This window comes from Falco rusticolus, chromosome 5 (genome assembly GCF_015220075.1).
Source record: "Falco rusticolus isolate bFalRus1 chromosome 5, bFalRus1.pri, whole genome shotgun sequence".
NCBI classification, from domain to species: domain Eukaryota; kingdom Metazoa; phylum Chordata; class Aves; order Falconiformes; family Falconidae; genus Falco; species Falco rusticolus.
This window is the reverse complement of record NC_051191.1, coordinates 60,951,510-60,974,257: the sequence shown is the minus strand read 5'-3', so window position 1 is coordinate 60,974,257 and position 22,748 is coordinate 60,951,510. Positions and strand designations below refer to the sequence as shown.

At 37.2% G+C, this 22,748-nt stretch overlaps 1 protein-coding gene across 2 annotated transcripts in view; it reads left to right on the top strand.

Annotated features, from left to right (window-relative positions):
- WASHC4 (WASH complex subunit 4) overlaps positions 1-22,748 on the top strand; it is a 41,477-nt gene that overhangs the window by 6,031 nt on the left and 12,698 nt on the right. For both annotated transcript variants that reach the window (XM_037390634.1, XM_037390636.1), the window contains exons 6-24: positions 2,189-2,256; positions 5,079-5,161; positions 6,184-6,226; positions 6,749-6,852; positions 7,483-7,603; positions 8,868-8,991; positions 9,079-9,206; positions 9,919-10,079; positions 11,694-11,820; positions 13,144-13,269; positions 14,552-14,659; positions 16,388-16,534; positions 16,658-16,737; positions 17,615-17,720; positions 18,544-18,660; positions 19,622-19,790; positions 19,926-20,080; positions 21,661-21,735; positions 22,578-22,682. In XM_037390634.1, the coding sequence (XP_037246531.1) occupies positions 2,189-2,256; positions 5,079-5,161; positions 6,184-6,226; positions 6,749-6,852; positions 7,483-7,603; positions 8,868-8,991; positions 9,079-9,206; positions 9,919-10,079; positions 11,694-11,820; positions 13,144-13,269; positions 14,552-14,659; positions 16,388-16,534; positions 16,658-16,737; positions 17,615-17,720; positions 18,544-18,660; positions 19,622-19,790; positions 19,926-20,080; positions 21,661-21,735; positions 22,578-22,682 (2,147 nt within the window). The remainder of the gene's footprint in view (positions 1-2,188; positions 2,257-5,078; positions 5,162-6,183; positions 6,227-6,748; positions 6,853-7,482; positions 7,604-8,867; positions 8,992-9,078; positions 9,207-9,918; positions 10,080-11,693; positions 11,821-13,143; positions 13,270-14,551; positions 14,660-16,387; positions 16,535-16,657; positions 16,738-17,614; positions 17,721-18,543; positions 18,661-19,621; positions 19,791-19,925; positions 20,081-21,660; positions 21,736-22,577; positions 22,683-22,748) is intronic.

The following is a 22,748-nucleotide window of genomic DNA, read 5'->3' as shown; positions in this document are numbered from 1 at the left end:
TTACATTAACGGGAAGTTTTATTGCAGTCTTATTTACATGAGAAGTAGGGAGTACAGGCTGTTGAGGTTGTATTAAATGTATAACGTACAGCTTATATACTTTAGCAGCTATTTTTCAAAGTATGACATTGAAAACCTGTTTTTCACATGTAAATACACCCTAAACCAATTTATTTTCTACTGGGACAAGATTTTACATTGGTTGTAGTAAAATAATAGATCTGCAGTTCGATAGTAATAAAACAATGAAACCATTAACAAATAACTTGGACCAAGTCCTGCCTACTTTAACACACTGCAGCTTCTCTTGGAACAACTATGATTGCGTAAGTAATGTCACCTGCCTGTCAAGTGCAGGTAGTAGTACTTGCACTACTATTTAGATCATGACATAATACAGGGGCATAAGTGATTCAATTGACAAATCATGAAACCCTGCTTTAGGTGAAAGCTGGGTTTTGTCATGAAGTTAAATTAGCAACTCCTCTGAAGGACTGGTCTTAAGCTTCCACCTTAAAGGACTTCAGTCTGGGAATAAGTGCAGATCTTGGTCCTGAGGACTGGATATGTTAATGGGTTTAGAGATGTAACACCTAACTTTGTTTCCTATTTCAGAAATTTGAGAGGAAGGGAAGGCCTTTTCATAGTAGTCTTGTAAAGGAGCTTTTTTTTAAAGTTTTTCAAGACCCTTGACTGAGACAGACATATTGAGGAATATGAAACCTTTGAGCTAGGCACTGTTTATCATTCTTTTAGTGCTATATAAGATGACTGTTGTGGTTCAGTTAAGGAATATGAAGTGTGGGGTTGTGTGGTTTGGGTTTTTTTTTTCTTAGCAGATTCTCACTTCTTGTCAGACATGGTTTTAAATATCTTAAAAGAAAGTGATATGCTGCCAAAATGATACTAGGGGATCCCTGAAAAGTTCTCTGTGTCTAGCATGAAAAAAGTCAGACTGCTGCAGATTAGTGTGTTACAGCAGCAGTTTGTTCCTGATGGATGGTCTGCAGGGAATGATTGAGAATGGCAGGAGCTGAGAGGTCAGCCTTCTGTGAGTTAGGTAGAGATGCAGAAATTGTTCTCTGCTTCCGTATCCCTCCTTGTAGCACCTGCTTTGATAACAGCAAGCTTGCTTGCTTACTTAAAACAGCTGGCAAAGTTACTGACTGAAGGATGGCTGAAACTTAAACAAATACTCTACTGCCCTTTTCCCTCTGTATAAAGTAACATTTTTTTCCACCTTGTCCCTGAAGTGGCTAGGGCTCATCTTTAAATGGTTAATGTTGATAGGTTTTTTTTAAATTTAAAATAATGAACATTACATAAAATGTGTAAAGGGGAAGCATGGAACATTTAGAATGTCCCAGAGCTCCATCTCACAGAAGTATGGAGACTCTATTTTATTTTCTGGTGACCGCTCTAAAAGAACATATTCTATGAAGCAGTATGTTTACCTGCAGTTCTTAAGCAGCTAAACCTGCAATTGTAATCCATTTTTGCTCAGAGTGACCCAGTAAAAAAATTTCAGGTGTAGAGCATTAATAAGACTGTTTTGTCCGGTGGTATTACGACTGCCCCAGCTGACAGAAACAGTTTGGCATTGGCAATATTACTGTATTTCGTAGTGTGCTGTTAGTGTACTTTGTTATACAAAGTGCTTTGAAGCTATGGTGGTGAGCCGTTTCTTTTTGTACAGGATGATACGTAGGAAAAAGAAAATCAGTTTCTTGAGGAAATCATATGCTACACAACTTTTTTGTCTGACTAATCTTGTAGTATATTCTTTCAATAAATAATTACCAGTGGATGTTTCTTGCAATACAAATACCTAGTACTGTCACAGAAACTTCTTAAAATGGAAAATTTTATATGAAGTTACATTATATATATGCCTTTAAATAATGCCATTTTGTATTATTTTTTTTTCAGATGATTGAGACTCCCACTCCCCTCTCCCTGCTTTGTATCTAACTTATAAACAATGTAACTTTATATGAGAAAGAAACTTCAAAAATAAGTCCAGCTTAGGAAAGCAAAATTAAAAAGTTTTTAAAGCTCCATCAGTATGCTTATAATATTGTGTTCCACTTGTATGACAAAGAAATGGCTTGGAGGGCAAGCTTCAATGGTAATTTAACAGGTATAACGCAGGCTTTTGAAAGCGGTGACAAGTGTTTTGTCTTTTAAGCCACAGATTCCAGCATGGTGGAGGGAGATTGCCAAATACAGATGGGAAGATTTGTTTCTTTCTTGCAGGTATGGTATGTTTTGATTTTTTTTGGACAGCAGTTCTAATCTTGATTTTACTTGCGAAGTAGATTTAACCATCTGCAGTATCCTGCTTGCATCTTGCTGAAAGGCATTGCAGTCATTTGATATGTTACTATGTTTTGCCTGCAGACCTGTCACAACCAGCTGATGTATCACACATTGTTTTGGGTTTTTTTTATGCTTGTCTAAAACTCTGGAAGTCTAATGAGAGGAAATTACAGTTTGTCTAATTGTTGATTAAATATATTAGAAAATGTCAGTAAGAAGATAATTGAGGTTGTTTCATTTGATAGTAAAGATACCTGTTTTTATAATTTTGATTAGCAAGTTTTAGTTTTCATGGACACTGGGAATTGGGAATGGATTAATTGTTTATACATCTTTTTTTTTTTTTTTTTTTTTTTTTAGCTTGTAGAAGAAAGTAAAATTAAAACATGTCCCCAGAAAAAAATTGCTTGTGCCTCACTCAAACTTTCAGGGAAGAACACTTCTCTCCTACACAGTTTGGTTGTTATCAGGGTCCTTTTACATGAAAACAGGACCTGTGTTTGTTCTAAGGATTTCCTGTCCTTTTGGGTTTCAGTCTACTGTAGGATTTTTTTTTGTCTTTAGCATAGCTTAAGTGACTGTCCTGTCCCCAAAAATGTTCCTATTTTTATGCAGTATTTCTTGTAGTAAAATGTATGTGTTGAAGTAGAGAACATACAGGAAGCTTCCAGAATGTGTAAAGAAATTCTAGTTGAACAAAGGTTAAAATTCCTGTTCTTGCTGTATAGTAGCATGGCAGTAGTCATTTACTGAGCCGTAGGCTGAATGGTATAGGAAGCTGTTTTTCAGTCTTTTTTACCCTAACAGCTGCACTTGGGCATGGTATCTGGAAGGAGTGGGGGTTGAGGTGTCCCCATTTTTCAAGCTTTTTGTCCTATCAGTTTGTCAGTTTCATCCTTCATTCTCTATTTCTTTCTGAGCAGATGTTTGAGACATTTTACTAATTCTGAAATAGGGCTACTTACACTTGTGGTTTTCCAGACATTATACAGGTCCTTTCCCCTCTACAGATGCCCTGTCTGGGTGGAAGGTGACATCAGGGTGACTGGCTGTATGGATATCTATGTACATTGCAAATCCGCTCTGTATAACAAGTTTATGTTTGTTTATGGGGTATATGCTGATGTGTATAGTTGCAGGGTAAACAGTGCACACAAAAATAGCAGTATTGCTTGTAGCCAGCTTAGCATGCTAGGATGGCTTGCTGATTATTGAGCAACTTTGGAAAGAAGGGAGATGCAGGATGTTGCCCTGGAGGGAGTATTACTCTGCTAAGAGGTGTGTATTGCTTTTCATAAAGCTATGGGGAAAACTTTTTCCTCATTGAGTTTGTTGTTTTTCAACTGTTGTATTCTCCTGAACCCACTCAGTAGTAGTCTATATCCATAGACTTGAAGTGCTGTTCTGGTCAATGTTATAAGCAGATCCTCAAGGGCCATTCATGAAAATATGAATGAAGATGACAAAAGAGGTGAAATGTTGGTTTCATAGAGCTGAAGTCCATTGTTGGTTTATTGGCTTTTCTGAGTTGGGGATTTCTTGATTAACTAGGTGTAACAGCCTCAAATTTGCTATGTCAAAACATTTTTTTAAAAAAATAATGCTGTGAAACACTAGTTAAATACTCTTGACCCTGCAGAAGACAGTGATAATAAAATTACAATCTTGTCTGTGTTATGTAGCTGCTAAAGTGCATGTGCCATTAAACTGGACTAGTTCCTGGAGGTTTTGAAATGGCAGCTGCTTGCCCCTTCCCCAGGAAACATGATCTCATTTGTCTATTAATCCATTCCCCTGGATTCTGTTGCCTTGTTTCAGCTGCATTTATTAGAGCAATACAAGTATAAGAAGTAATGACACTTACGTTTTGTGTAAACTGGTGACTAATAGAAGGCAGAAGCCCAAATAAGATCTATTTTTGATGGAGAGGAAGATGGAATTCAGCTGTTAGCCAGCCTTCTGGCAGGAATGGCATGCTGGCTGGTTAGCCGGTGTGGGCTGTCTGTTATGAAGCCATCTGTGTGCTGACTGGCTCTTCTCATCACGCACTGATTTTTCCCTGATGAGGTTTTAGGGTGCAATAATGAGCAAATATTATTGCAGTTAAGGGCAACTCAGATTTGTTCATCCTGTTGCTCAAGGAATACCTTGTTAAAATCCAGTATAGATATTAAGGTAGTCCTTTATGTGGTCAGAGTTGACCTGTTCTAACTCATTTTGTACTATGTAATTGAGCTTAAGTTCTGTTTTAGTCAAGCATACCTCTGAAAAGTATTACCTTTATTATTTTTTTTAAAGCAGTATTCTGTGGGTTATCACACTCACAGTAGGTACAGGCTTCTGTGTTAACTTCTAATTTGAATTCAGCTATCACCAGTTCCCAGAGCATGACCCTTGAATCTAGTGGGAAAAGGCACAGCCTTTTCCATTAGGGCTATTTCCTCTGAAGGTACTTGGGCACTGTTGTCAAGTCACTTCTTACTGTCTTTGATAAATTAAATCAATGCTATAAATAGTCCAAGTTGTACTGGAAGCTTGTGTTCAGTAGCTTCTTAGCTTAGTCCCAGATTCTTTTTTTGGAGCTGTTAGTAGTATTTTTTCCACCATGCTGTAGGTCTGTCCAATGACTTGGATTAGGGATATTGCTGGAGCTTGGGCTGCAAGCTCAGTGATTTATGTTCAGTTTTTTGGGTGTCATGACAGCTTATGTATGAGGAAGGTCTATACATACATATGCATTTTATTTTCTTGTATTTCAGGAGCTGTCTTGCTTTGTTACCCGGTGTTACGAAGTGGTGGTGAATGTAGTGCATCAGTTGGCTGTTCTCTATACAAGCAACAAGTAATTATTCCCTAAAATACTATATTGGTTTTATGTAGTTAAGCAAATACATAAAATATGAATGTTCTCTCTAAGATATGTTCATTTTTGGACTATGGTTGTCTAGAGATATGGAGAGTGTTTTGCTGTGCAAGTTTAGACTTCATAAGCTGTTACAGAAGTGGATCTGTTTTATTTTCAGAAAAGGCAGTGCTTCTATATAATGAGATGCGAGTTTCTTTTTTTGTCATTTTTTGATAGGATTGATGCTTCAGAGGCACTTAGTCTTTTCGATTAAGATTAGTCTTTCATCCTTGCCATGTTTGAAAGAAAGATTCCTCCTGTTGACTGATACAGTGGATACCAGTAGCTTTAGAAGCTTAAAAATCGGATAATTTCCACGGTCTATTTTAAATATGTAAATGTTAGTATATATTTCTCATGGAACAACCATAGTTTTAACACCTGAAGTTGAGCCTTAGTAAGGACTGTTTTGTTTAGCTCCTCTGAAAACTGAGGAGAGTTTAGCTCTGAATAGAGTTGTTGAGTTGAGCTCTGAATATAACTGCAAGGCTCTTGATTCCTCCCCTCCACCCCAGATAAGATAGCATCATTCTTCTCAGTTTTGTTTGTTAGACTTTCTGTATGGTGCTGGATGTGTAGCTTGGACATGGATTTTATTAAATATGTGAAGTGATTTTGTACTTTTGGGCTACAAGGCTGTACATATCAAGGCTACTTGCTGTTAGCATAACTGAATTGGGAATTGCCAATACACCTGTGCACTGAATCCAAGCAGTGGTTTGAACCAGTCACACATGCTGTACATTTAAAAATGCAATATTAAATTTCATGATAGCATACACATTTCACATAGCATATACTTTTAATCAGATTTTGAGGTTCTTTTGTTTTCTGGAGTTACTATTTTAATGAAGAAAAATGTACCCCAAAAACCAAAGAACACGCTGTGATGCAGAATCCATAAATATGCTCCATTCTAAGGATCAAAAAGGCATTAACATTTTTTATTTTATTTACAGGAATGCACCTAACATTATAGAGACATCTGGAGTTCATTTTCAGGTGGGAATAATTTGGAACCCTTTTGCTTATGTTAATATATGTTAATCTTGATCATTAATCCTGAGAAAAGCAGCAAGAAAGTGAGTTTTGAGTACAACTTTCAATCGGGAATCTCCTTTAAAGGTTTTATTTTTTCTGGCATTTTATGTGGAAAGGTCTGTCATCTCCATGTCTGTCATATTGTAGCTTTCTTAGCTGAAAAGTGTTTGCATGCTCCCTTACTGTGTGCAGTATGTACTTCTGCATGTAGACAATTTGAAAAATCCTACATTCAATGTTAAATAGATCAGTGAACTTAGTGATGCCTGTACGCAAACTGATGTTCCTTGTGTCACTACAGGAAATACTAAATCTTAAAGCTACCAAACCAAGAAATCTCTGATTTAACTCTCTAGCTGATGTCTTGTTGGCTGATAATATATTGAAGGGAACTGAAATTTTATATGCCACACATGACTGCAATAAACTTTTCAATAACTATCGTCCTTTTCTTTTTTCTTTTTTTTTTTCTAATTAAAACAGGCAATGTATGAGCATCTGGGAGAGTTGCTCACAGTCTTAATCACTCTGGATGAAATAATTGACAATCACGCCACTCTGAAAGATCACTGGACCATGTATAAGAGGTGTGTCTCTGAAGGTGTGAAAAATACCCCTACAAGATAACAGCATGTGTGTATGTGTTTGTGCCAACAATGTCAGTGTGGGAACGTGGATTTTTGGTAGCCCCGAGCGTTTTCCAGAAATCTTAATGAAGAGCAGGGCTAAGCTCCCACTGTGTCCTTACAGCATCACCAGTAAGTTTTTAAAGTGCTGAATGTTACATTTACAATTCACGGTAAGCATCTTGACAGAGTTGGTGGGGTTTGAAATATATTCAGTAAGATCTAATTTTATACAGAACTGGTCTAAGACTATCCCTATCTCTGTTGATCATGGGGCTGGGCATACAGATTTAAGTAAGAACTCTATCTTAAAAGCTAGAGAGTCAACAATTTTAAAGGTAGTTAAATTAGTGGTACAATAACTGTTTCATTGAATACCTAAATAAATGGGAGTTATTCAAATGCACATGCCTTATACAGTCCTAGTGGGTTTTGTTTTGGTTTGTTTTTTTTTTATTTATTTTGGAGTTGCTGCTGGGCACAGATATGGGCAGTTAAAATCTGTTCTCAAAATAGTACAGGATATGATAAAACTGTCGGTGTGTTTTAATTAAATGTTTGTATGTATGTGTTCCATACCTACTCCTGTAGGCTGCTAAAATCTGTCCATCACAACCCTTCTAAGTTTGGGATTCAAGAAGATAAACTGAAGCCGTTTGAAAAGCTGTTGTTAAAACTGGAATGCCAGTTACTTGATGGAATCATATTTCAGGTAATAAAATTAATGTTCCCCAGTATGACAGGGGAAACTATTACATTAAAGCGACAGTCTTTTTCAAATGGTTGGTTTATTTGTATTTGTTTTGTTTTGCTCCAGATACAGTGATAACGTGAATTTGGCTCTTGGATCTGTGCGTGGGGCCTGAGGGCAGGGGTGGGGAAAAAGGCTTTATTGTAAGATCCTTCCTTGCTCTTCTCATGTGCTAGAGCTGTGCCAGGCTTTGAATGGTAGCAGTCAAGAAACACAGACAGCTTGGCATGAGGACTGTGTATTATCAGGGAGTCTGTTTTTCACCAGAAATGTTAATAGTGGGCAGACTTACGTAGCATAAATATATAGCAAAATACGTTAAGTGTGACCCCTTGTGACATATTTTGTCTCATTCCTAGCATATGAGAGAGGTAGCTGAGATTAGCCACTATTTCTGTGGTGTATCCCCCTGAAACATGCAAGAAAACGGGGGGATGAGAAGGACTGTTACTTTTTTGATACATTTAACTTAAATGGGTTCCTACAAGATGCCATCTTTTTTTAGATAAGCCTGTATGTGAGACACTGAAATCAGATGTTGTTGCATAGCAGGCAGAGGACTGCATTGCTGAACCTGGTCACAGCAGAGTCAATTGAACAACAGTACTGTTGCTCAGTTCTTACATCTTAAATGGCATAGGGAAAAAGGTTTTGTTCTGTAAAAGCCTTCAAAAGGGAATTTGTAGAATAGCCAAACTGTGCTTAATTATTTATTCTTTCAAACGTTACTACCAGCTATTCATTTTTCATTGTACGTTTCTTTAATGTTGCGTTAGTACAAAACCCTCATTATATGTTGACTGTTGTGTGGGTTTGGTAATTTTTTTTTAAACCGCTACCAGTGGTGCAGGGTTTTATGCTACAGGCTCATGAACCCTATGCTATAAGCAACTTGCATGATAATCTTGTTTAGTTGATGGATAGTTAGTAACATATTATAATGTAGTAATGCAAATACCTATCCGGTTTCTTTAAAATTCCCCCTTAATAGAAATGTAAAGTAAATAAAATGTTTTTTTTTAATATTATGTGTAAGAGAGGTTTTTAACGTTTTCTGTTACTATACTAAAATAATTTAAGCATAGTTAAAAATATTTATGTTGTGAAGTTTAGGACTAACTACAGGTTAGTCTTAAATCAGTGTGCTCTTACAGTATTATTCTCTTACAAAATCGGTATTCTTTCAAGGTCAAAAATTATTATTTTTTTTCCCCTTTTTGCTCAGGCCTGTATAGAGCAACAATTTGATTCTGTAAATGGTGGAGTGTCAGTGTCGAAGAACAGCACGTTTGCCGAAGAATTTGCTTATATTCTTCGCACAGCTTTTGCAAATGTAGAAGCCAAACTTGGTAATGCAAGCTCATGCTTCTCCTGCCAGCTTCAGTTTCTAAAACTGTTTGCCTGGGAGTAGGCTTAAAACCGGTGTGTTTCTGCAGGTGAACCTTCAGAAATTGACCAGAGAGATAAATATGTAGGCATCTGTGGCCTCTTTGTACTGCATTTTCAGATTTTTCGGACCATAGACAAGAAATTTTACAAGTCATTGTTGGATGTCTGCAAAAAGGTGAATGCTTTATTCTTTTGTCAGTAATTAAGGGGGAGAGGAAATCTTCAGTAATGAAGTAGATAGTTTTCTAGTTGTGTAGCATAGACTTGGGAAAAGAAAGAACACATGATTTACCAAAACAAGGCAGAAAGCAAAGTTAAGATATTTCAACTTTTCAGAATTCCATACCCGCCCCTCCATTTTCTTTTAAAGATGGTTTAAAACCTGTGGACTCATGTCCACAAGATAAAATAACTTGAAATTACCGTTTAAAAATGTTTCTTCTCAAATTAAGGTGGCACTGAAGACAAAAATAATTGTTTGAGTTGTGAGTATTGTGGGGCTGAATAAATGCTGTAGGTTTTGACGTTGGATGTAAGTACGTATTTTGAAAGACCTCTAAGGCCAAAGGTGATTGGAATTTTTTTCATATCAGGTGCTATTAAGGAATTATTAAATTCTCTAATACAGTTTAAAATCACCAAAAGTGTAATAACTTTGCTTCTGGTGTCCTTAGTGGGTTTATAGGGGAGAAACCTTTTTTCACGTTAATTTAATACTTTGTAGAAACTAGGTATGCAGAAATAAACTGAATTGGGTGTTAGGGTTCAAAAGAGGCATAAGAAACATGCGTGGTGCATAGTACTTGTTGTAGTTACTTATGTTTACTGCTACTTTGTAGTATTTTCACCCCTCCCCCCCTTTTTTTGTTTTGTACCCACACCCCCAGGTACCAGCCATCACATTAACTGCTAACATTATCTGGTTTGCTGACAACTTCCTGATTCAGAAGATACCAACTGCTGCCAAACTTCTGGACAAGAAAAGTATTCATACAGTTAAAACACAAAGGGAGAACTTTCTACAGCAGAAGGCACAGTCACTTACCAAGTAAGCTTCCTAAATACTGCTTCATGATGCTGTTTGGCAAATAGTTTATAAGCGTACTAGTGTGTGTAGTGTGGCTCAGTGGTGTTAAGCAACTTTTCTCCTGCACTGCAGCAGTATGTGTGTGTTAGTGTCGCTGAAAAAGTGTTGGTCAAAACAGCTTTCTTTCATGTCATGCTTTCAGAAGAATGTGTGTTATGTCACCAAAATAAGAATGTTTCTGGCAAATCTAAATATTTGATTGTTTCAGTTCTTTATTTCCATACTTTCAACTTTTTTTTTGTTTTTGTTCGCGTTTTTTTGTTTAAATAAGCTAGTGTCTAGTAACCTGAGCTGCTTTGTTTTGTATTAGGGCTCTATGCTTTTTATGTGTTTATGGAGGTAAGTCGCTAGTAGGCTTATAGAACAGTTTTTCTTTGCTTGGTGATGATACTTTCTTTGTAAGCATTTATTTTGTTCATGACTGTTTTAATTGCTTGTTTAATGGTCTTTGAAATTATCTGTATTTGAAAACGCTTCTCTTGTTTTGTGTTCTGCATGTAGTTTTCCGGTCAATTCTCTAAGTTCTTTCTAAAATGCGTTTAAAAACTAGTTGAAATTTTTTTTAGTTGTCAACTTGAGGCTATTTCCCTATTGTTGTCAACTTGAGGCCCAATTGTCCTACTGCTTGTACTTTCGAGGAGAGACCGATACCCACCTTGCTACAATCTCCTTCCAGGCAGTTGTAGAGAGCAATAAGGTCTCCCCTTGGCCTCCTTTTCTCTAGGTTGAACAACCCGAGTTCCCTCACCTGTTCCTCATAAGACTTGGAGGTGCAGTTTTAAGGATATTGCAATAAAATCCAGATGATTTGCATCTGCTGATTTGAATTCTGCCAGTAACTTTTTCTTGGTTTCTTACAAATTCTGTACTGCCTTTAATAATTGGACTGTTGCCTTAAATATGAGTACTCTTTAAAGTGTATTTTTTGGTGTCATAATCAATGAACTAAATAAGTTCCTGCTGTAACTGCTACGATAAGTACTGTTGTACTGGCACAATTCTGTAGCATGGAATAAATAGCAATTTTAAAAGTGAACTCTAGTTAAACATTTAATTACAACTAGTGTGATCCAAGCAGAATAACTTCTGGAGAATGCCGTTATTTAAGAGCAGTCCAGTCTGGCATTGATGTAATGACAAGTTATATTTATGTGTGTATATATATGTATGTGACAGAAATCCAGACTTGGAGGGAAAAAATTAACATAATGTGTAGGACTTTTTTTGTCTAGTGTTTAGAAGCATTTTCTGGGAGTTTTATTTACTAGTGTCATCTAAAGAAGCATAGTATACATACTGCTAAGAGGGCCATTTATTCTCTTGAAAGATAGATGGTTTTGACTCTTCAGGGTATGCTTGTACAGTTATAATTGGCAGAGTAACTAATCCTTACCTGTAAAGAATTCAAGTGTAAATGAGTATGAGGCTCTGATACTTTTGGGAATGGCGAGTTACTGTTTTGGGGACTTGAAGATATAACATATTTCCCTTGTAAGAATTTAAGCTTTGGAAAGAGAAAAGAAAATCCTCATACTCTTTTGTGAAGCAAGCGACGTGTTTTGTTTCCTTTTCCAGAGATATGCAGTCATATTATGTTTTTGTGAGCTCGTGGATGACAAAAATGGAATCTATCTTGTCAAAGGAGCAACGCATGGATAAGTTTGCTGAAGATCTTTCTAACCGTTGCAATGTCTTCATCCAGGTGTGCAGTCTTTTAATGTAGTGATGCAGCAAACTGGTGTTTTGGTGCAAGTTGTTGAACATAAAAAAATCAGATGTTTTGTGATTATCGGTGTGTTATTTTACAATGTGGGAATTCTTCTAAGGCTTTTAATGCCCAGGAGATATTATTTTAAGTAAATCTGTAAAAGGTCTTTCCATAAGGCATATATGGAAAGTGAGTATGACTAAATATTCAGTGGCTAAAATTTTTAACTTTTCTCTTGAGTTAGGAAATCAGAAAGGCTTAGTTTCCTCCTGTAGTAAAGGTTTTGGGTTTTTTTCCTTTTGAGTTGGTTGTGAGGTACATAAGTTGGACTGAACCAGTGTCTAATTTAGTTTTATTTAGCACAGTACATACTTCCAGTAAAGGTTTGTGTTGTTTCATTGTGCTTTGCCTAGTGATGGTACTTTGCAAGAATCTTACTACGTTCCGAGGCAGCTGCTTTTCTTTTGGCCTACTAACAGCATGTAGTCTTAATGTAAGATGCATCTTATTTCTGAATTTATTTTTTTGCTAGTTTTTATATGTATCTATCTGCCTGACAGAAATCTGTTGAGAATAGGTGCGTGATAGAAACATTATCCTGAATATTCCATATCTCAAGAATTGCATGTACTAGGATCTGTGGCTTTTATACTTCAGTTATTTGTGGTGGGCTTAAATTTTTTGCTATGTAGCAAATTGAGTTTCCTACACCACTTGCTGTCTTTTCCTAGTCTCTTTTTATTGTTACTACTTTTCCTTTGAAATAAGTTGAGTAACTTTTCATCATGCTGTACGTAATCAACCTTGTGTTTAAAATCTTAGCATACGTTGATTTAGAAATAAATGGTTGCTTTTTTTATTGTGGGATGGGCAGTTCTATTTAGAAAGTGTAGAAGTGTGTAAATACTGTCAGTGTATTTATTTCACGGAATCTGGAAGGTTTAGACTACTTTTGTGACAGGCTGTTTGGGGGATGGGAATTGTTTGGTGGGTTGGTTTACCATAGGTCTGAAATTATTAGACCTTTGAGGCTGTGTGAATAATTCACTGATCTGTATTTAATTTGAGTGGCTCTAGAAGAGGTTAATGATCAGGTGATCTAATGACTCGTAGGCAGTTTCATAATATGTGTCCAATAAAAGGGTCTCATTCAGCTTTGGGATCCCAAACTTTAAGTGGAGTGGTAGGTTGTGTAGTGTGAAGAGGCGGAAGTTGCTATCTGTCATGTAGGAAAGAAAACAGTGAGGATTTTTTTGATTGACATGTCGTGAAAATAGTCTTTTCTCCCACACCCCCAACCCCTCATTTTATTTTTAGGGTTTTCTTTATGCGTACAGTCTTAGCACCATCATTAAAACTACAATGAATCTCTACATGTCAATGCAAAAACCTATGACCAAAACCTCGGTGAAAGCTCTGTGCAGACTTGTGGAACTTCTGAAGGTAGGTCACTGGATGAAATTTTTTAATTTTATGTAGGCCTTTATAGAGGACATTGATCAAACATCACATATTAAATAAATATTAAAAAAACCCCACCTTAACCAAAACCCACTGGCTGGGAAGTGTTTTTGCATGCATGGCTTCTTGCTCAAGAGTGGATTTGGTTAGAGAACATATTTGTGAGGCTAGAACTGATTTGTATGTAACTTCTGTGACACTAACTAAGGAAGCCAGTTAGAATGATTGAGGTTGGAAGGGACCTCCGGAGGTTGTCTGGTTCCGCCTCCCCCTGCTGAAGCAGGGCTGCCTAGAGATGGTTGCCCAGATCTGTGTCCAGATGATTTTTGAGTATCTCCAAGGATGGAGATGGCACAATTTCCCTGGGCAATCAACCTGTGCAGTGGTCAGTTACCCTCACAGAAGGTGTTTCCTGATGTTCAGAGGGAACCTCCTGTGTTTGTTTGTGCCCATTGCCTCTTGTCCTGTCTCTGGGCACCTCCAAAAAGAGCCTGGCTCAGTTGTCTTTGAATCCTCCCTTCAGGTGTTTATATACATTGATAAGATCCCCCACTAAGCCTTTGCTTCTCCAGGCTGAACAGTACCAGCTCTCTCAGCCTCTCCTCGTATGTGAGATGTTCCAGTCCCTTAATTATCTTCCTGGCCTCTCTCCAGTGTGTCCATGTCTCTCTTGTATTGAGGAGCCTGGAACTGGACACAGCACTCCAGGTGTGGCCTTATCAGTGCTGAGTAGAGAGGAAGAATCACCTCCCTCGACCTGCCGGCAATACTTTTGTCTAGTGCAGACAAAGATACCACTAGCCTTCTTTTGTAGCACACTGCTGGCTCACCTTCAACTTGGTGTCCAGCAGTTTCTTGCTTTTCTGCCAAGGTGCTTACCAGCTGGATGACTCCCAGTATATATCGGTGTATGGGATTGTTCCTCCCCAGGTGCAGGACTGCACGCTTCTAGTACATTTCCCAAAAGGAAGATACTCTGTTTTGAGATAATCTCAGAAAGCAATGGTGAACAGAACTGGACTATTTTAAAAAGCAAACCAAAAAAGCCAACAAAATTTGTATCAGTCCTAAAACTTTTTGACGCTCCTGAATAGTTTGATTTTTCTCAGTTTCTAAGGTTTAATTAAAATTGCTACTAACAGTAATCACGAAGTAGAAAGAATCTCTGTTTGCAGTGCTGATGAGTCACCCATCATAAAGCCAAATTCTAAAGACGACGATTTTGGTAACTACATGAACTGTTGTGTTTTGGGGTTGACTTTAGGCAATAGAACATATGTTTTACCGAAGAAGTATGGTTGTGGCAGATTCTGTGACACACATCACTCAGCATCTGCAGTATCAGGCTCTTCACTCTATTTCTGTAGCCAAGGTATGTAATTCAAGTTCTAATAATTAATCATCCTATCTAAGTGTCTAAAAAACGTGTTAATTTAAAATGTGAAGTATTTTTATTTACTTTTGCAAAATCTGTAGTGAGTCAATTACAATGTCATAGTCAACCTCTTTCCAGTAGGTCAGAGCTTTGCCCTAAAAACTGTACAGCATAGATGGTTATCTGTCTTTGACCAAGAATAGCTCCTCTCTTCCCTTAAACTGCTGCATCTCTTGTCGTGTTCCTCTTGTGTTCTTTTTAGTTTTTATTTCTAGTGATTTTCATAAGCTGACCTTTTGTTACTTTTTTTCTGATGCACATTCTTAAAGCAATCTGTTATAAGTCTAAGAACGGCCTGTTAGTTATGTAATCTTTGTCTGTTTGGTGAAATAGCAGTGGTTAATACATGATGGCTTACCGGAGACTAATGCAGACATAAGTTCATTGTTTTGCTGTGGGGTAAAATATCTTATGATGATGAGACACTGTAATAGCTCTGTATTATGTGTCTCTATAAATGAGATCAGTTTACTACCTGTTTTGCTTACCAAATCTTCAATTTCTGAAATCAGGGCAGATGGGAAAATGAGATTTTAGTATATCTGTTCTGATGTATTACTGATTGTTTTATTCCTTCATCACATTCAGCAGCAGAATTATAAAGGACATGCTATTGATATCAGTGCAGCTATTAAATTTTCCTTTTATTTGGCTGTAATCTCAATTTTATTTATCTGGCATCTCCATGTTTTCTAGCATAAGAAAAAACCCAAGTTGTACTTCCCGAGTGAGTTATATATCAGGAGTAGCGTGAACTGAAGAAGTTCCAAGCTTCAAGCTACTAAGAAAAACTGTTTATCTTCAAATAAACAGTTCACATATGTTTAGATAACTTTCATAACATTTTCAAATTATATCTGTAATTACATTGCAAATTATTTCTAAGTGCATAGAAATATGCCATAACTTGTGTATTAAGGGCTGACAAAGAGAACACATCTGTGAACAATACTTAGTATTTTGATGACTACTCAGAAAATATGTAAAAGGCAGATGCTGGTAAATAGAAGGGTTCATTAGTACTAATCTTTTTTTATCTGCACCATTTCTAAGTGGTGTAAGGTCTAAGGCATATACCTAACACAGATTTAGCATGTAAGGTTAGGAGCTTCATGTTGAGCATACTTTCTTAGAACTGGGAGAGGTTTTCTTTAACTCTTCCATGAACCTGTACATCTTCTGAGTTATGCTGCTACTCACAAATGTGTCTGACCTCAGCTTCTTAGCCAGAAGACTTGGTTCCCTTCATTTGTTCATGCAAAAGTGTTTGCACTTAATCTTTCTGATAACTTGCTTTTCTACAAACTCTTATTTATCATTATTACCATGTTTATACGTCTTCTGGCAATTCAGTTGTAAACTGGATTTTGTTACCAACAACACAGGGATTAAAAATAATTCAAAACATGCAGCTTGCACAGTATTTGTCTACTGCATGACCTGAGCAATGTTCATGCTGAACTGCATGTATTCCAAGTGTATAGATGGGTAATACCACTGAATTGACAGAGTAAGTGAATCTGGATTAATTTAGCTCTGTTCACAAAACATGCTTTCCAAAAATACTCAATTTATGACAAATCCATAAGCTTTGGAAAGAACAAGTAAGCTATTGTTTTTGGGCTTAGGTAACTTTTCTCTGAATTTCTGTGTCTCTCTGTCAAGAAAAGAGTCATTTCTGATAAAAAGTACAGTGAGCAACGCCTGGATGTCCTCTCTGCTTTGGTGTTAGCTGAGAACACCCTCAATGGGCCAAGTACAAAACAGAGGCGACTAATTGTTTCCCTTGCACTAAGTGTGGGAACACAGATGGTAAGTGCTGTGATTATTCCAGACCTTTACTTGCTTGGTATAGTATCTTATAAAGAAATATAATCTTGTCTTCTTTTGTCCCTCCCCCCCCCCCCCCCCCCCCCCCCGGCTTCATTTGCACAGAAAACTTTTAAAGATGAAGAACTCCTTCCCCTTCAGTTAGTTCTGAAAAAACTAGACTTGATCAGTGAACTTACAGAGCGGTAAGCAGTGGCACATAATACATAGAAGGCAGGGTAGCTGCCTGTCACTGGGGGAGCTGGATCTTCACTGTGTGATTTTCAAAATCTGGTAGCTGCATGCCGGTGGTTATTTTTGCATGTATTGTAGACCAGGGATGGACAAAAAGAATTCCAGAGCTAAGCCTGAAGCTTGCTGGTGTTTGGGCAAGTCATGTTTTACTTAACTGTTGCCAATTAGGTAATCAACTTCTCTGAGTGTTTAGAAATTCTGTCACGTTCTTGGATGACTTAGCTTTATATTAAGCTAAAGTCTTCCTCTTAACCCAAACCCAAAAGTTATGGGTTAATACCAGTCTGTCTGGGAGATCAGTCTGTTAGTTCGCATGTGACACCATGTTTTACTGCTGCTGTAGTTTCAGTGGACCCTCAAGTCATGTTGGCCATCTGAAAGCCAGGGGGTTATCTGGGTTCCATTGCATACAAACACCTTCAGCAGATGACCCATGGGATAAATTTCTGGGATGAGTGAGCATTGTACACAGGTTGTATCAGGAGAGGCTTGTTTCTGTTCTTTGACTTACAGGAGAAACTTGGAATATATGTTTGACCTCTAGGCTACTAATTGCATGGTTTAATTCTTTCAGAGAAAGAGTAAACCTCTTTTCTAAAGCAGGTACCTTTTTTTAATAAGTAGCCTAGTGGAAAATAAGAAATAAAAAGTTCTTTATTAAAAGAACTTTCTTTTGGAGGACAATGCATCTGGAACAATAAAGTCACCATGTAAAGCTTAGGCTCAAAAAGCAGTTGTCGTTAGTTTCAACACACTAAAATGAATACCACTGTGATAAAAGAATGGCTTCTTGCAATTCTGTGACTAATATGTCATCTCTTATTCTAGAGTTCGAGCACAATGTGACTGTTGTTTCTTATACTGGCATCGAGCAGTCTTTCCAATCTATTTAGATGATGTGTATGAAAATGCAGTTGATTCTGCTAGACTGCATGTAAGTAATAATGTTAGCAACTTAGTTTAACAAGCCACTGTAGTGGGAAGGATTCAGAGGAGAGGACGAAGCTTAGACTGAAACTCTTAAGGGGAAAAGCTCAACAAACAAAAAAAAGTAAAACCCAGGCAAAAGTCACTGAGGCAGAAATTTCTCCTTAGTCTGGAGGATGTAAAAGCAATCTTTGTTGTAAGTCTAATTAAAGTATATCTGTTGATTGCTCTAAAAATCTTAAGTTGCTCTTCTTGATACTGGGTCTGTGTGTCTCTTTGTTCTTCTCTTCATTCATTCTGAATTGAAATTAACACCTTTTGCTAGACTTGAACATTAAATGCCTTTGTTCCACATTGTGGTTACATATTTCTAAAGCACATATCACTAAGTTCAGTGATGCTGTGTGGGATAGTTGTCCTGTAACTTTTATCCACCCCTCATCTCTTTCCCCCCTCTTTGAAGGATGAAGTGTTTGCTGCAGAAATGAATCATGCTTTGGCATACTAATCCTAATAAAAATCAATCATCTGTTCCAGTGTTGTGTGTGCCACGGTCAATTACAGTACTAAAATGAGTATAGTGCAAGGAGTTTCAGATGAAATGACTAATAATTATGACCTTCCAGCAAATGGATTAGTAGCAACTAAATACTTCAGATGAACACATTAAGGACAAGGAGACTTCAATGGGGTTTACAAAGTCTATTTTTAATAGAAGTGGGAAGACTACTGATTTTGATTTGTTTGTTGGCTTTAAACGCTATTTGAGATGCTTGTCATCTTGAGATGCTGTCAATCTGTTGGTTAAGCATAATAGTTTCTTTTTTCAGTATATGTTTAGTGCACTGCGGGACTGTGTACCTGCTATGATGCATGCAAGACACTTGGAATCTTACGAGGTGCTTCTGGAATGCTATGACAAAGAAATCATGGAACTGCTCAATGAGGTAATTTGTTGTGAATAGAAATTAAAGGCAACACTGTGCTTGGAATATCTTACAGGCCAGCATCTATTGTACCAAACTTAATATGATCTGTAAAAATAGCACAAAGACCTTTGAGATTGAAGTATTTTAGTAAGTGAGAAAGTGTTCACTGATGATTTTGGTTATTTAAGACCTGTTGTTAATGGTATCTGTGTTGGCTGGGAACACGAAAATACTGCAGTCTAAATTGTGTAAGTTGCAAAACCTCAGTTACCAGATTTGTCTATGCAGACAGAGGAGTGCTTTTTGTCAGATTAGCTTCTGCTTGTATGAATGCCTAAAATAAATGCTACTATTCTTAGCGTGTGTTGATGGCTTTTAGTAGTGAAGGCTTTGTAAATGTAGTTGGCTTTTTTAGTGAATTATTATCTAGAATTATGAAGGATGTTTGACAGAGAGAAAATGTGAATTCAGATTTTCCAAGTCCTAGGTTTTAACCTTTGAACCACTCTTTGACTAGTTTAAAACCAAACATTACATATTCTGCAGAAAATCAGGTGATTTGCTTATTGCAAGAGTCTTCCTTACTGAGTTAGGTCTTATTATTATCTAGACAGAGAACCCTAAGCCTAGTTCCCCTTAAGATGAGAAGTGAGAATACTAAAGTTTAAATTGTGTTAAACTCCTATGTAGAAGTTTTAATCATGTACAGAATGGCATTAGGTAGCTAAACCTTTACTTTTTCTGAGCTGTATAGCTTTTTCTTCCTATTGTGTACTAGAACAAGAACACGGGAAATAAATATCCTTCTGTTTTCTAAGTATTGATTTACTTTGATTTGTGTGACCTTGCTAAAGCAAAGCAGTCTTCATTAGTCTGATCAGTCTTTTGAGACTTTAACAGAGATGTTAGTGCTGCTAACAGAGTATTGTAAATGGACACTGAAAATCACGTTTTTATTATTATTTATTTCCCTGAATAGCACTTGCTGGACAAGTTATGTAAAGAGATAGAAAAAGACCTGCGCTTATCAGTTCATACACACCTGAAGCTGGATGACAGAAACCCCTTCAGAGTTGGTATGAAGGATCTAGCTCACTTCTTCTTTCTGAACCCAATACGTTTTTTCAATCGATTCATTGACATAAAAGGTGAGGAGTTACACATTTTCTTGATTCCGTTACTTTCATCTCTGTTACACTTTGGCTTAGTGTATCTTTTCACTTCTTTCCGTGCTTCCCTAACTAAGTAGTAGTATTTTAGTTCATCCTTCTATGTGTTTGCAGCTTATGTAACTCACTATTTGGACAAGACCTTCTACAACTTAACAACTGTAGCTCTTCATGACTGGGCCACCTACAGTGAAATGAGAAACCTAGCAACTCAGCGCTATGGTTTAAGTATGACTGAAGCCCATCTTCCCAGCCAGACTCTGGAACAGGTACAGTGCCCACAGGATATGAATATAATCTGTTCCATTACATTGTCATACTAGCTAGCTATTCAAAGGGCTTTGTCATTGAAGTAACAGTACCCAAGAGTAGAGAACTGTTTGGGAAAAGTGACCTTTAATTTCTGGTTGACTTCTGAGACAGGATCTTTAACAACCTTTGGAGATAACGCCAGCATCGGTCAATTTAATGTTGGATTTGTATCATTCATTTTTTTAACGTAAGACTTAATAAAATGAAATTGGGTATACAAAGTCAGAGGATGTTTTCTTGAAAATTTAGTATCAGCAATGTAGCAAGCAGTACATCTGGAATACAGCTGTCACAAGTCTGGAATGACCTTTGGTTGGTAGGTCTTTTCCCTGGTTTATTACTTGCTTCTCGGCAGGTTCTTCAGTGATCATCAAGAGGAACTGTTTCACAGGCTGCTCATCAAAGACTTTGGGACATCTGTGCTTAGCTTAATAGGAGAGTGACTCAGAGCCTCCTAGAAACTGCTAAACATGGTTACATATAGAGTAAAGTTGTAGTTTCATCAAGTTAATTGTGGAGGCGTTCACTGTTACAGGGTTGGTGCAAAGGAAACACAACTTGCATATTTCTGAAGACTTTCCTTCAAGAGTTTTAGTATCTTCAATATTTTTGGCAGTTAGCTTCATTCCCTCCTTTGGGTTAGCACATTGGTGAGAGCTCTTAAAAATACAGCCTTTTTTTTTTTTTTTTTTTTTTTTTTAACATTCATGATGGCAGTGCCTTCCTAAGTTGAAAGAGGTTGTAGAATTAAGAACTGTAGCTGCCTTTTGGTATAAAAGTGCTGTGGATTTGTTTCTATTTCTGGCTTTGGCTTTCTCTTGGCAATATTTGGCCATCATATTGTTATAAAGAATTAAATCATTTCACACCATCGGTTTCATAACATTCATTCTGGTGCGAGCTTTACTTCAAAACAAAGACACCCTATGCTTCATTCCCTGCCAGCCCCAGCAAAATCCTGATAAAAACCTTGGCACAACTGAAAATAGAGAGGATGCTATTTATTGTATACACTCTATGCACAGTGATACCAAAGGGACTCCTTAAAGCAAAACAATTGTAAAATTTGTGTTGTAAATACAAAACTTCAGTCTTCTAGACAGGTTGGTCAAAACGGTGTCAGAAGGTAGCTACAGAAGGTGTTCTGTGACAATCTGTGTGTCTGTAGAAATCTGCAAGGCAAGATTCCATTTTCTGGAACCTGAGGACAACCAGATCTCCATTTTTTTTTTTTTTTATTTTTTTTTTTTTTGTCAATTGGGGCTTGTAGAATAGACTGGACGGTTCCTTACTTTTGGGGGAAGCTGGAAAAAACAGGCAGAGGTATAAATGTTAAAACATGAGCTGAGCCTTTTTTCTCATCTAAGCATTACAAAAATTGTTGAAAGAGTCTTCATTTTGTGAATCGAAAGCATTACTTTCTAAAATGCTTTCAAATAGCTACAGAAATAGTATTTGTGTGCCTTAGTAGTTAGGCATGCTGGTAGTTCTTGAGAATTGGTATTATAGTAATTCTCAATAGATAATATTGTTTCAGGGACTGGATGTTCTGGAAATCATGAGAAATATTCATGTTTTTGTATCTCGCTACCTCTACAATCTGAATAATCAGGTAAGGTATATCCCGTTCTTTTTTTTCTGGATTTGGGTCTGATTTGAAGGCATTGAGAAATGTGGAGTATACATGTTAAGAAAACCCCAAACTGAACATACGTAATACTAAGCTGTGAAATAGCTGTTGCAGCTCTAGAAGAACATCTTTGGAGATGCTATAGATATGTTTCAGAGTATGATCTCTAAGCATATGTGGAGCATGGTGTCCCAGTAGGATCATTCCGTGTCAGATATTCCAGTGAAGCTTGGAGAAGGCAGCAAGGATAATTGGCTGCTATATAAGGACATACTAAGTACGTGATTTTTCAACTTGAAAAAAAGAGTATCTGAAAATGGGTTATTAAAGAGATGAAGCAGTGAATGAGATGGAGAGCAAGTACAGGGAACAATCCTTTGTGGTTTCTCACAATGTGAGAATGAGAGGCCCACTAGGAAAACAAGCAGCTTCCTTAAAGAAGAGGAAGTACTTGTGTTCGGAGCACATAATTCAGTAGTGGAGCTCATTGCCATGGTATATAGCAGGGCCAAAAGTACAAACAAGTGCCAAAAGAGTTTAGACCAGTTAATGTAGGATGTAGTTTTAATAAATACAAGACTTGGGGTGCAACATCTGCCTTGGAATTGTTGAATCACCCACTTTGCAGAAATTGGAAGAACCTACCAGATAAAGTTTATTGTATGCATGCTGTGTTTTCTTGGTGGTTTCCCTATCACTTGTTATTAGCTGCTCTCAGAAATAGACTATGGATTACCTACACTGGTAATTTATCACGGAATCAGTTTTGGGTAAATAACTTTCTTTTTCTTGCATGCCACCTCCCCCCCACCCCCGTCTCCCAGATCTTCGTTGAAAGAACAAGTAATAACAAACACTTGAACACAATCAATATCCGACACATTGCTAATTCGATTCGAACTCATGGAACAGGAATCATGAACACAACAGTGAGTATCTTTTGCACTGCTGTTGGATTATTTTTTTTTTTAATAGCACACAAAAGTCTCCAACCT